This window comes from Apium graveolens, chromosome 9, assembly GCF_009905375.1.
Source record: "Apium graveolens cultivar Ventura chromosome 9, ASM990537v1, whole genome shotgun sequence".
Taxonomy (NCBI): domain Eukaryota; kingdom Viridiplantae; phylum Streptophyta; class Magnoliopsida; order Apiales; family Apiaceae; genus Apium; species Apium graveolens.
In genome coordinates this window covers 217277056-217291840 of record NC_133655.1, presented here as the reverse complement: position 1 = coordinate 217291840, position 14785 = coordinate 217277056, and the positions used below count along the sequence as shown (strand labels likewise).

Sequence of the window (14785 nt, the reverse complement as noted above, 5' to 3'; positions counted from 1 at the left end):
GTCCTCAAGGACGCAGAGACGAGGTACCCCAATGTCGAAAAATTTGCAAATGGGTTGGTTATGGCCTCCAGAAAATTGCGACATTACTTTCAAAGATGAACGATTCAAGTTATCACCAGCCAACCTTTGAAGACGATTTTAACAAGGCCCGATGCCTTGAGAAGAGTAGTAGCCTGGTCCATCGAACTTGGGGAGTTTGAACTTGACTATGTCCCCAGAATGGTGATCAAGGCCCAAGCTCTGGCTTACTTTGTGGTCAAATGCACATTCTCGGGGCCGCAGGATCTCACTCTAGACGAACAGCTCATTCGGACCCCTGGGATATGGAAACTCTTTGTAGATGGGTCTGTAGCTGGGAAAAAATGTGGGGCCGGCTTAATACTTTCCAGCCCCGAAGGGTTTGAGATATGCCAGGCTATAATATTCGACTTCCCTCTGACGAATAATGAAACAGAGTATGAAGTGCTCCTCGCAGGAATGAAGTTGGCCCGAAGCCTTGAGGCGAAGCACCTGAGAGCCTTCAGCAATTCTATGCTGGTAGTAAAGCACTTCTCCGGAGAATATGAGCAAATGGACCCACAGACGACGGCTTACGCCACCAAGATAAAAGACGCTTCTCTGTCATTTGGAACTTTTGAGCTAAGTCAAATTGGCAGGGAGAATAATGGATGGGCAGACGCCCTTTCTAGGCTAGCTTCAGCTAAGACACAGAGCTTAACTGGTTCAATCTACCTCACTGAAGCAAAGACGCCTTCGATCGAGAAGAAAGAATGTCTGGAAATTCGCCAAGGGGCCGATTGGATGACCCCACTAAGAAACTATCTGGAGAAGGATATCCTACCTCCAAATCGAAGGGAGGAACTAAAGATTAAATACAGAGCATCGCGCTCCATTATCATTAATGGAAGAATGTATCATCGGTCGTTCAGCCAGCCTCTCCTTAGATGCCTAAACACCGAAGAACAATATCAGGCTCTTGAAGCAGTACACGAAGGAATCTGTGGAGAGCATCTGGCTGGTTGGTCCCTCGCCTTCAAAATCCTCCGCCAAGGATTCTTCTGGCCAACATTGAAGGTCGATGCCAGTGAGTATGCCAAAAAGTGTGTACAATGCCAGTTGTTCGCCACTGTTCCGAGGCAACCTCCTGAAGAAATGACTTCAGTTCTCAGTCCTATTCAGTTCGCCATGTGGGCCGTGGACATAGTTGGCGTTCTCCCAACTAGCACAAAGCAAGCAAGATACTGCATAATTGCCATCGACTACATGACCAAGTGGGTCGAAGCCCGACCATTGTCAGCAATAACCGAAGAAGCAGCAAAGAAGTTCTTCATAGAACAGATTATTCTCCGATTCGGGATTCCAAAAATTTGCATCTCTAATAATGGGACTCAGTTTAATGGAAATAAGTTTCGCAAGTTCCTGCACCACTTCGGGTTCAAATAAAAATTTAGCTCAGTCGCTCACCCGCAAGGGAATGGGGCAATTGAAGCGACAAACAAAGTAATCTTTTAAGAAATCAAGAAGAGGCTGGGCGAAGCTAAAGGAAGGTGGTCAGAAGAACTCCCTTGGATCTTGTGGGCCTACCGAACGACCCCTAGGACTTCAACAGGGGAAACTCCTTTCAGAATGGCCTATGGGACCAAAGCCCTAGTTCCGGTCGAAGTAGGATTGGAATCATACAGAACCGAGGTCTACAATATGGAAACTAACAACTTTGGACTAAGGGCGATCGTGGACTTATTGGAAGAAGAAAGAGAAGCTGCCCACCAAAGGAACATGAAATACTTGCTACAGGAAGCCCAACATTGTGGCGCCCTCCAAACCCGGGTCAGAGGTTTGGGGTCCACACACACACCTTAATTATAACCTGCTTATAACAATAATAAAGATAATAATAATATATGCAGTGACCCTACTTACCAACCACCACGGACCGCAACAGGTTAAAGTATGCACACAAGCCAAACACACTAATATATTACAAACCGTTCAAATCCTAACTATTTCAAACTCAAACTGAGTATTAAACATTATTACAAACTTTTACAAACTTAAATTATTCCAAAAGAAGCCTACTAGCTCAGCTTTCTCAACCTGAACCCCTAGCTCTCGCGCTGGACTGGGGATCCTCTTTACCAACTGGTTCCTTTTTAACTGGAAAGAATATAAACAACATCGCACAAATGAGCTAACTAGCTCAGCAAGTCACAATGACAAAACCTGAGAATAATGATCATCAGGTGAATATGTTTATAATATCAAGTGAACAATGGATTATGATTTAGAATTGGATATTATACTTTTAATTTAAAAATCAAGGTTAGGCTACTGATCAGTCATGCACTAACCCCGAGCAAGGCACACAACATTGCTCTAACTACTGGATCCAAGGCACACATTGGCATAACTTGACCATTATATGGTCTGACCACGAATCTGGTCCACAATTTTATAAAAACAATCCAATTCTAACATAATAACAGAATATGCAATAATAAACAATAACCGAAATCATTAACAACAATAAATGTTTAACAATGAAAGGGTTTCAATCCTTGTAAAGATCAACAAGGTACTTTCAAAGCTTGAATGCTGGATAATGAAAGAATTGGATAACAAAGGAAACAACGTTTCAGGGTTTCAAGGATTTGGTCTTTCAAAGCATAAGATATCATGGATTGAGTATATAATAATTCAGTTCAGTGTCTGGTATTTAGTTTGTATGTATTTGTGGAGTAGTATCGTAGATTTGTGGTTCTTGTTTGGGTATATAATAATCAATGGATTAGAAAGAATATGGTTCATAGCTCAAGAACAATAACTGAAATCAGGATTTAGGTTTTCGTGCTTCAAAGCACTTGCAATGTCAACAAGACTATCAAGAATTACAATATCTCGAGAGAGTTCAGAACACTTTCCTGATATTAGCTTACTATCCTGCACTTGCTTTCAATCTCAATCGTCTTACTCCTCAACTACCTGTTTCCCTTTCCTACGCCTTGCCTCTTCTGCTCACATATCATAAGCATCTATCAATCATCAACTCACAGGATTCTATTCAACACATACTTCTATCTACCCTTCGTTTTACCCAAATCCGATTAACGGATTGAAATCTATGCAATAACCAAGTAAACACCGAATATATAGACCGATAGTCAAACAACAGGTCATGTATAACTCATAATACATCACGTAATCAATGACATATCATCTATAAAGAAGTCTCGGGTCATAAATATGCTTTCCGGTATTTAAAATGATTTTTAAAACATTTTTCGAAATTAAAACGGGTCGTTGGATCAATTTCGAGTTAATAAACAGGGTTTGGTTGGCCCATTCTGGCTCCGAAATAATTTTAGAATAATTATCGAGCCTTGGAAATAATTTAGAATAATATTTTAAAGCTCGAAACTATTTTTCAGAATTTTTAAATCATTTTTAAATAATTAAATCTAATTAAATAACTAATTAAAATCAATTAATAATTAATTAATCAATTAATTTTCAAATTAATTGACCAATTAATCAATTATAAATTAAGTGAAATTAATTAACTAATTAATTCAAATTTGCTTGTGAATTAAAAATAATTTTCGGAATTAAAATAATAATTTTCAGAATTTTCATAAATTAAAAATGAATTTTTATAATAAAAATAAATAGGAAATATGATTGTTATGGATAAAAAACCAAGGTATTACTTGCTGTATTTAATACTAAGATTCGGGAGCTCAAGGCCTTTAATGGCTGCCCTCGTGTTTCGTGACTCAATCTGCCTTTACGAGATGCCTACGTATCTCTGTGAATTAGAGAATCAAGCCAAAAAACGTAGTTCTGATTTGTGGGGTGAGGCCCCTTATATAGATGTGTGAGTCCTTGAATTGGACTTGGTATAGGAGACTTGGTGGACAAGCCTCTGAATTAGGATAGACTTAGGAGTCCTAGGAAGTAGGAAGCTGATCCCTTATCCTTTTAGGTCCCCTTGAGGCTAATCTATAAGGATTTATATCCTTATCGGGACTCTTCTCAATAGCTGATTTTTCCCTTATTAATTAATTACGAAATTAATTAATAATCAGGGCTTTTGGGCCTTTTTTATTCCATCAGGCCTGATCTGGTCCATCAGGCTTAACCTTTCTGGTCTGAGTTTCATATATCTTTTTATTGGGCCTAGCAGCCCACAACTTGTACAATTAATGCAGTATTTAATTATACAATCATAATTTATTTATCCCTATCATTTGCCCCCCAACTTTTGGGAAACATTGAATAGGTTTCGCAGAAGTTAAGTCTATTTGTTCCCTTACAGGGTCTCGTTTTTCCGTAAAGTGTGGAGCGACCTACACGTTTACAACGAATTTTTCCTTTTATTTAGGAATTATTTTGATTTCCAGGAATTTTTCCCTTATTTCCGGGATTTTTCCCTAATTTCTGGATTTTTCCCTAATTTTTCTGGGATTTTCCCTAATTTTTCTGGGATTTTTCCTTATTTTTCTGGGATTTATCCTTAATTTCTGGATTTTTCCCTTATTTTCTGGATTTTTCCCTTAATTTCTGGGATTTATCCTTAATTTCTGGAATTTTCCCTTAATTTCTGGGATTTATCCTTAATTTTCTGGGATTTTTCCCTAATTTTCTAGGATTTTCCCTTAACTTCTGGGATTTATCCGTAATTTTCTGGATTTATCCGCAATTTTCTGGATTTATCCGCAATTTTCTGGATTTATCCGTAATTTTCTGGATTTATCCGCAATTTTCTGGATTTATCCGTAATTTCCTGGATTTATCCGTAATTTTCTGGATTTATCCGCAATTTTCTGGATTTATCCGTAATTTCTGGTTTAAAATGCATACAAAATTGATTAGGATGCAGAAGAAATTGATCAGGATTCAGCCAAATCGATCAGAATTCCTGCTCGATTCCGATCAGGATCCTGATCGAATTAACTCAGGATCTTACACTCTGGTCGACAGGATTCCTGATCGATTTCGATCTGGGCTCTGATCAAATTGATCTTCAAAGTGACACCCTAGTCGACTGTTACACGTGCTTAATCGATCAGGATTCCTGATCGATTTCGATCAGGACTCTGATCGAATTAAGTGATTTTCTATCATTCTCATCGAATGGAATATCGATCAGGATTTTCTTCTGTGTCGATCAGGACTCTGATCGATCTTAGGGGATTTCTTCCCTTCTGTTCGAATAATATATCGACCAGGATTCTCTTTTGTATCGATCAGGACTCCGATCGATCCAGTTTAAAACTCTGGTCGATTTTTGACCATTCATTTTCCATATGAGCTTCTAGATTATTCCTGATATTTCTAGTAGACGGGCTTTTAGGTTGGGCCTGGCTAAATGGGCCTAGAAACGCCTCATATTCCGAGCTTTTCGCCTATATAAGTGTAGTGTGAAGTGAGAATCCTCACTTCACTTCTCATTTCTCATTTTCTTCTACAAACTTCTCTAGAGTTCTCCCTTTGAGTAGGCGATTTCCGGCGAGCACACAGCCACCGTAGCTCCACCATTCTCAAGTATTTCTGGGTTTCAAGCTTTTAAATGAAGTATATCAATGGCGGACCGCGACTTGGCTCGTTTGCAGAAGATGAATGTCTCTAAGAGAGGTACAAACATTCAAATTCAATCTCCATATACTTCTCTCATTGACATGATTAACTCGAGAGGTGATGAATATCCTTCTCTATCTGAGTTAGATTCGTATAATCATGGTAACACTTTTCATGAGTTAGATGGTAGAATAGAGTCTATGAACACCCTGTACAGACTTCCACCCCACCTTAGGATCACTCCAGCCGCCCCTGGGGATAGGACTTGTAATTGGGAGGGGGATACCCTGTTCATTTATCGAGGAGCCCTGACCGCAGGTCTTAGGTTCCCATTCCACGAATTTATTCCTCGTTTATTAGCCGATGTACAAATCAACCCTTGTCAACTCCCTCCCAACGCCTGGAGGAATATTATCTGTTTTATGGTCCTTTGTCTCAGGAATAACTTCCCTCTTTCCGTAGCTGTCTTTAGGAAAGTTTTCCAATTCTATAATAGCTCCATGAGTCAACCGGGATGGGTTTTAATTCGCCAACGACCCAAAGTTCCCCATATCTTTGATAGTAACTCTATAGTCGAGAACAACCCTAAATGGAGGGATGAGTTTGTGAGGCTGACCTGGGCTGGGGGTGATTGGGCCACACTCTTCCGTAGGCCATTTTGCAAGGTATCAGATGGTAGTCCTGGTAGTATCAGATTGACTGATGAGGAGGAGGTGGCCTACCAGGCCTTAATTTCAGATGATGGGAAAACGGATACCTGGACCCTTTTAGAGGAGTTTTCCTTGAAGAAAGTTGGTCTCTCCCAGGCCAGTGATAAGGGTAAATTTATACCTGCGTAATTATTTTTCCTTCTCTTTAATCGCACTTTTTTTTTTTTTTTTTTTGGATTTTAATGTTCCTTCTACTTTTCCTTTCAGCTTGCGAGGCCATCAATAATGTTAACAGGCCTAAGGAGGGGGAGTCAGGCCGTCAGAAAAGGGCCAAGCTAAACAGGGACCCTAGGAGCAAACCTGACGGTCCTTCTTTTCTTAAGCCCCACGTCCCGGTGGTCGAGCTGGGGGACGATGTGGATCCTCCACTTAAGGCACATTCCTTCAGGCCTAACTGGGGCTTCAGGAGGAGCGATACGGTGGTTGGATCACCAAACACGCTAAAGATTGGTCTTATCACTCCGTCACTCCCCATGACTTTACTGACATTGTTACGGGGAGTGATATTGAGACTATTGAGCTTCTGGGTTCTCAAGCCCAAGCTGCGGTAATTTTCTTTCTCTCCTTCTTTGAATCCTAACTTTCTTGTATTCCAACGAACTTGTGCTAACTCATACATATTTCTTTGCAGAGTAATACCTACTTCCAGGCGGCCCTCCATCAGGCTAGGTCCTGGAAGGGTAACTCAGATGGGTTTGAGAAAGAGATGAAGAAATGGGAGGAGAGAGCCAAGGTCCTGGAGAAGAAGCTGGACACGAAGAAAGAGGAGCTGGCTCAGGCTCATTCCGAGCTGGTGAAACTTAGGAGCGATAAGGATAAGCTCATCGATGACTACATGGATTCTGACAAGTTTAAGAATCTCATGGAGATTCATGATGAGGGTCTTTATTCCCTACAGTTTACTCAGGGATGGGACGCGGCCGTGAAGGCGGTTTCTGAGAAGTACCCGGGCTTAGTCGACCCTAAGGACTTTATAAGTCCTGAGCAGGCTGAGTCGGAGGACAGCATAGATGCCCTCTTTAACTCCCCTCAGCCAGATGATCGCATCTTGGATCCTAACACTGCTTCTCCTCCCGCTTCTCCTGCGAAGGACGCTGAAGGCGCTGATAAGGAGAAAGAGAATGAAGGCTCCCACATGGAGGAGTAGTTTTTCTATTCTGTAATTTGATCCTTAATTTATGTCTGGACTTTTGTTTGTATTAAAACTTATTACCCTGCGGGGCTATGCTACTTTCCTTATTTGCATTCTCTCCTTCATTTTTCCGATACTTTAATATTCAAACTTGGCTTAATGGGCCACACAAGTATTATCACAACTCAAACATCCATAGGTTGAAATAATTTCGAACTCTTCAATTTCAAGTCTGGTTTTCCAAAACCTTACATAATATGGGTTCGAACCTGATCTATAATAGCTAACAAAGCTTCAAGGTGCTTTTAAACCTACTTGTCATAATGACAAGTGAGAATCGTACTTCGACCATCTTACACGTAGTAAACCTTCAGGTTTTGTGCGTGCCAGGTTCTCGGGACTTCAAAACCATCCATAGTCTCCAGCTTGTAGGTTACTCTACCCTGAACGCTCTTGACTCTATACGGCCCTTCCCAATTTGGGGCAAGCTTTCCTTTCTGTCCGACACCAGAAGCCTCTATTTTTCTCAAGACTAGGTCACCTTGTTTGAAAAACCTCTCTTTAACCCTTAGGTTGTAGTAGAATGAAGCCTTTTTCTGATATTCTACTATCTTTGCGTGTGCTTTATCTCGCACTTCATCAATTAAATCCAGGGCTAATCTATGCCCTTCCTCATTTTCTTTCTCATCGAAGGCCTGAATCCTTGGAGAGGAATGTGATATCTCCACGGGAACTACTGCTTCCGCCCCATATGCCAACATGAAAGGAGTTGCATCTGTCGTGACTCTACAAGTAGTCCTGTAGGCCCATAATATTGGAAGTATCTCATCTACCCAATTATTTCTTGACTTCTCGATCCTCTTCTTTAGTCCATCCAGGATTATCCGATTTGCTACCTCCGCTTGCCCATTGGCTTGCGGGTGAGCCACAGAGGTGAACCGTAACTCAATTTCATTTTCTTCGCAATACTTCTTGAATTCCTCGTTGTTGAATTGTGTTCCATTGTCAGTGACGAGGATACGGGGAATTCCATATCGGCACATAATGTTTTCCCACAGGAATTGTGCAACCTGCTTAGTTGTGATTTTGGCCAAAGGTTTGGCTTCGATTCACTTGGTGAAATAATCAATGGCTACAATCAGAAACTTCCTTTGTGCTGTGGCCATAGGAAAAGGCCCTAGAATATCCATCCCCCACATAGCAAAGGGAATAGGTGAGTTGATAGAGGTCAGCATCTCGGGGGGTTGTCTGGCGACTGGTGCATGCTTCTGACAACGATCACACTTCTTTACATATTCTTTGGCATCAGCCATCATTTCTGGCCAATAGAAGCCTAAACGAGTTATCTTATGAGCCAAGGCCCTGCCCCCCAAGTGTTGCCCACAAATACCTCCATGCACTTCCTCAAGAGCTAAGCGTGCCTCATCGGGCCTGAGACACCTCAAGTAAGGAACCACGAAAGATCTTTTATATAGAATCCCATCTATCAAAGAGTACCTTAGTGCTCGAACAGTTAACTTCCGTGCCTTAATTGCATCGCTTGGCAACCAACCGGTCTGAATGTGAGCCTTGATGGGATCAATCCATGACGTCCCCAAATCTACGGGAGCCACAAGCTTAACATCTATGCTTTGTGTCTTCAAAACACGGAAGTACACACTCCCTGAACTTTCTTCAATCTCAGATGAAGCAAACTTTGATAGCGCATCTGCCTTAGCATTTTCTTCCCTTGGAATGTGTTCAACATGGCATTCATTAAATTGGGTCATCACAGCCCTTACTAGGCGAACATACTTAGCCATCGTATCATCTCTTGCCTCAAATTCTCCCTTTACCTGGGATATGATCAGCTTCGAGTCTCCACGGACCTTTAAGTTTTTGACTCTAAGTGTCCCAGCTAGGCCAAGGCCAGCAATCAGGGCTTCATACTCTGCCTCATTGTTTGTTGTTGGGAAGCCTAGCTTCATGGCATACTCAATTAAGAATCCATCTGGGCTTTGCAAAACCAACCCTGCTCCACTGGAATTTGTTTTTGATGCTCCATCAAAATAGAGAACCCAATATTCTTTCTCCTTGTCCCCATTGTCGACTCCCTTGTCTTGAGGTGTGGTATCTTCCTGCCCCCCGACTTCTTGGTTGGGAATGGTACATTCCACCACGAAGTCAGCTAGTGCCTGGGCTTTTATGGCCATACGTGGCTTATACTTGAGATCGAACTCTCCCAATTCTATTGCCCACTTAATCAGTCTCCCACTTGCCTTGGGACTGTGAATGATATTTCTCAGTGGCTGATTTGTTAGCACTTCAATTTGGTGAGCTTGAAAATAAGGACGCAGCTTTCTTGAAGCCATTATCAAGGCTAAAGCGAATTTCTCAATGGCTGAATAATTCAACTCAGCACCATGCAAAATTTTGCTGACATAGTATACGGGTTTCTGGACTTTCAGTTCCTCCTTAACCAACACCGCGCTCAAGGCGCTTTCTGAAACAGCCAAGTACAAGAATAAAACTTCACCCAGAACTGGCTTGGCCAACAACGGGGCCTGGCCCATATACTTCTTTAACTCTTCAAATGCCTTCTGATTTTCCTCACTCCATACAAAGTCTTTAACGTTCTTTAATGACTTGAAGAATGACAAGCACTTGTCTCCTGACTTGGAGATGAATCGTCCTAGCGCAGCAACCCTTCCTGTGAGTTTCTGAACATCCTTGACAGTTTTTGGGGGTTCCATGTCCAGGATTGCCTTTATTTTATCGGGGTTAGCCTCAATTCCCCTCTTTGAGACCATCAATCCCAAGAATTTTCCAGATCCTACTCCGAAAGCACACTTCGTGGGATTCAACATCATCTTGTGGTACCTCAGGACCTCAAAAGCTTCCCTCAAATGGGTTATATGATCAGTCTTTACTAGACTCTTGACTAGCATGTCATCAACATAGACTTCCATAGTCTTCCCAATAAGATCCTTAAAAATTTTATTCACCAACCTTTGATAGGTGGCTCCTGCATTCTTGAGACCAAACGCCATAACAAGATAACAATAAACGCCAAAGTCAGTGATAAATGATACCTTTGGAACGTCATCCTTATGCATTTTGATCTGGTTGTATCCGCTAAACCCATCCATGAAACTCAGCATTTCATGTCCAGCGGTGACATCAATCAAAGTATCAATTCTAGGCAGCGGAAAACAGTCTTTGGGGCATGCATCATTCAGATCGGTGAAGTCTATACACATCCTCCACTTTCCATTAGCCTTCTTCACCATTACAGGGTTTGCTAACCACTCCGGAAATTGAATCTCCTCAATGAATCCAGCCTCTAAGAGCTTTTCCACTTCCTGCTTTATAGCCTCTTGTCTTTCCGGGGCAAAATTTCTTTTCTTTTGTTTCACTGTCTTCCGGCTTGGATCTACGTTTAACTTGTGAGTAATTAACTCCGGGTCTATGCCTGGCATATCAGCTGCTGACCATGCAAACACATCACTATTTTCTTGCAAAAATTTCACTAACTTCCCTCTAAGGGGCTCCTCTAATGTGGCTCCAATGAAAGTCATCCTCTCAGGATTCTTGGGATCTAAAGGAACCGAAACCAATTCTTCTGCTGGCCTTCCTCTATTCTCATCATTTTCTCGAACATCCATATCTTCAATAGGAAGAACCTGCCCCCCGACTCCATCTGCCCTCAAAGAGGCCACATAACAGCTTCTAGCCATTTTTTGATCTCCTCTCTCTTCTCCAATCCCGTTTCGGGTGGGAAACTTCATGACTGAATGGTAGGAAGAGGGGACTGCCTTGAAGGCATGTATCCCTGTTCTCCCCATGATAGCATTATAAGTTGAACTAGCCTTTACCACCACGAAATCCAGCATCTGAGTCGCTTGCCTTGGCTCCGTACCTATGGTGGTTGGCAATTTAATTATCCCTTCCACAGGACATTCTACTCCAGCAAATCCATATATCGGCATGTCGGTTGGTGTCAACTGGGAGTCGTTATACCCCATCCTTAGAAAGGTGTCGTGGAGCAAGATATCCACAGAAGCACCATTATCCACAAGGACCCTCTTAACCGGGCTATTTCCTATTATCGGCGTTATGACCAGCGGGTCGTCATGGGGAAACTTCACACCCTCTAGGTCGGAATCATCAAAAGCCAATGTTACTTCTGTCCTGGCCCTCTTCGGGGCTTCTCCAACAATATGCATAACCTCTCTAGTATATGCCTTTCTGGAATTTTTGGACAATCCCGTTTCAGTTGGACCTCCAAAGATCGTGTTTATCACAGGCCCTCGAGGTCTCGGCCCTCCATAAATGGTGTTTATAACTGGTCCTCTAGGTTGGGGATTCCGCCCCTGATCATCTTGGTCCCTCCTACGATCTTCAAAGTTCTTCCTTCCATTATTATTTCTGTCTCCTCCATCTCCAGTATACTTGTTCAATCTTCCTTTTCGAATCAAAAACTCAATTTCATCTTTCAACTGCCTACACTCATCAGTGTCATGGCCAACATCTTTGTGAAACCTGCAATACTTGCCCTTATCTAGCTTGGCGGGATCAGCCTTCAAGGGCTTAGGCCAGCGAATATCTCTATCTTTCTCAATCTCCATCAAAATCTGACTTCTGGGAGCATTCAGCTTAGCGTATTCAGTGAACTTTTGCCCAGGTCCTCCCTTCTTGGGGGTTGAATCAGGGTTTTGTTCGGTTCTAGGATATTTGTCCTTAGCGATATACTCCAAATCAGTTTTTCGTTTCTTGCCTCCAGTGGGCTCATTACTTACTACGGTCTTCCTCATACTTTCTTCAACCTTGATATACTTCCCTGCCCTCTCTTGGAGCTGCAACATGCTCTCAGGGGGTCGTTTGGCCAAAGACATCTTAAAAAACTCATCCCTAGTTCCTTGTTGCAGTGCTATCATGGCTACCTTATCATCAAGGTCTGGGACTTTTAAAGCCTCCTTTGTAAAACGATTCAGGTAATCTCTTAAGGATTCCTTAGCTCCCTGCACAAGACTCATAAGAGATGCTGAACTTTTCTCATGGACTCTTCCACTGATGAATTGCTTAATAAAAGCCTGACTTAATTCTCTGAATGATCCAATAGAATTTGGGGGTAGGCGACTGTACCATCTTTGAGCCATACCCGACAGGGTTTGAGGAAAGGCCCGACATTTTATAGCATCATTCACGGGTTGCAGCAGCAGTGCATTAGAGAATGTCCTAACATGATTAGCGGGGTCTCCCGTGCCATCATAGGCTTTGATAGTGGGCATCTTGAATTTCCTTGAGATATGGGCATTCATTATCTCTTCTGTGAAGGGTGGAGTTGGATCATCAGGATCTCCAAGGGGAAGGAGATTGCTTGGATCAGTTCTTGGGACAGCAGCCCTTCTTCTTACCGGACCATCCAGGTCTATGATAGGAGGAGGATTTCTCCCCCTAGGTGGTATGTGGGTTCTGGTGGCTTGGTGAGCCTCCAAGTCACGCCTCAGCCTTTGGATTTCAGCCTCATGAGCCCTGATCTTTTCCTGCACTTCTTGGGGATTCGCCCCTGGGGTGCTTTGGGGGCGTTGCCTTCCATCGGCCATTGGCTCTTTTCCAGGACGCCTCCTTCTCGGGGCCACTTCATCATCCGAAGATTCGGAGTCTCTCTCAGTGTACGGACCAGAAAATTCCCGATCCTCAGGGATAGGATCCAAACCTCGTATATAGGGGGGCGACCGCCCTCGTGCTTCACTTCGCCCAGCATATCCGCTTCCTCCAACCTCAGGGTGAAGGGGCATCCCATAAGGGGGGTTAGTAGTAACAACAGTTGAATATTCATACCCGACGGGTCGAGAATTCACAGGTATATGTACTTGTTGAACTTGAGGATTCGTACCTTGAATAGTCGGGGGAGTTGTCCCTTGTGGCTGAGGTTGAGTTGCCCCTGTCTGGGCTTCCCCCTGAGTAGATGCATAAGTTGAATGGGGAGGAACCTCCACGGTTGATGAAATCACTTGGGTTGTCCCTGATGGTGTTCCCTCCTCCAGAGTGCTGGTTGTTCTCCGTGTTCTCGCCATGGTTGTTGTTCCGTCCCACAGACGGCGCCAAATGTTATGGATAAAAAACCAAGGTATTACTTGCTGTATTTAATACTAAGATTCGGGAGCTCAAGGCCTTTAATGGCTGCCCTCGTGTTTCGTGACTCAATCTGCCTTTACGAGATGCCTACGTATCTCTGTGAATTAGAGAATCAAGCCAAAAAACGTAGTTCTGATTTGTGGGGTGAGGCCCCTTATATAGATGTGTGAGTCCTTGAATTGGACTTGGTATAGGAGACTTGGTGGACAAGCCTCTGAATTAGGATAGACTTAGGAGTCCTAGGAAGTAGGAAGCTGATCCCTTATCCTTTTAGGTCCCCTTGAGGCTAATCTATAAGGATTTATATCCTTATCGGGACTCTTCTCAATAGCTGATTTTTCCCTTATTAATTAATTACGAAATTAATTAATAATCAGGGCTTTTGGGCCTTTTTTATTCCATCAGGCCTGATCTGGTCCATCAGGCTTAACCTTTCTGGTCTGAGTTTCATATATCTTTTTATTGGGCCTAGCAGCCCACAACTTGTACAATTAATGCAGTATTTAATTATACAATCATAATTTATTTATCCCTATCAATGATTTTTAAACATTTTATAAACAGGAATCCTATTTTTGAAAACTTTGCAAACTACAGGGACTAAACTTCACCATCTTCAAAAATACAGGGACTAAACTGCAATTTTGCAGTTTCAGTCGCCGGAAAATCGGGGGTGGCCGGAGAAGACGATCCCGGCGTCCTCACCCCACCAACGCCTCCAGATCAACACTACACAACACCAGGAACTTGTTCATGCATTCAAAACATTCTAATCATCCCTGTTCTGGCCGGAAATTGGCCAAGAACATCGCCGGTTTCCGGCGAACATCGCAAATCTTTAAAACACAACTCCCTTCGATTCAAGCATCCTCTGTTAACGAGCTATATATCAATCGATTGCAAATTTTATAAGGAACACAACCCACTATAAATCAACAGCTAATAACCCCTGAATCAAAAACCCCCAAATTTCAATTGAAAACATTCATACGGGTTATAAACCCTAATTTTGAAATTCGAAAATTAAACCCACTTTTGAGCATGTTATTGAACTCCAAATCAGACGTATGAGATATGAAAATCATCAGGAAAACAAGCTCTACAACATGCAATCATCAAATCATACAAACAATCATCTGAACAAAAATTCATATTTTCAATAAAATAAATTCGAAAATAAATAAATTTTTAGAAAAATACCCTTGATTTCTGCAGTGAAATAAAGCTCAGAATCTGATAGAACACCTCA

The 14785-nt window shown here is 42.3% G+C and overlaps 1 protein-coding gene across 1 annotated transcript; it reads left to right on the top strand.

The window, feature by feature from the left end:
• Positions 1-219: 219 nt before the first annotated feature.
• Positions 220-1443, top strand: LOC141685945 (uncharacterized). The gene has a single exon (XM_074491019.1). It carries the CDS (start codon positions 220-222, stop codon positions 1441-1443), a length of 1224 nt encoding a protein of 407 aa, XP_074347120.1.
• The last annotated feature ends 13342 nt before the right edge of the window (positions 1444-14785 follow it).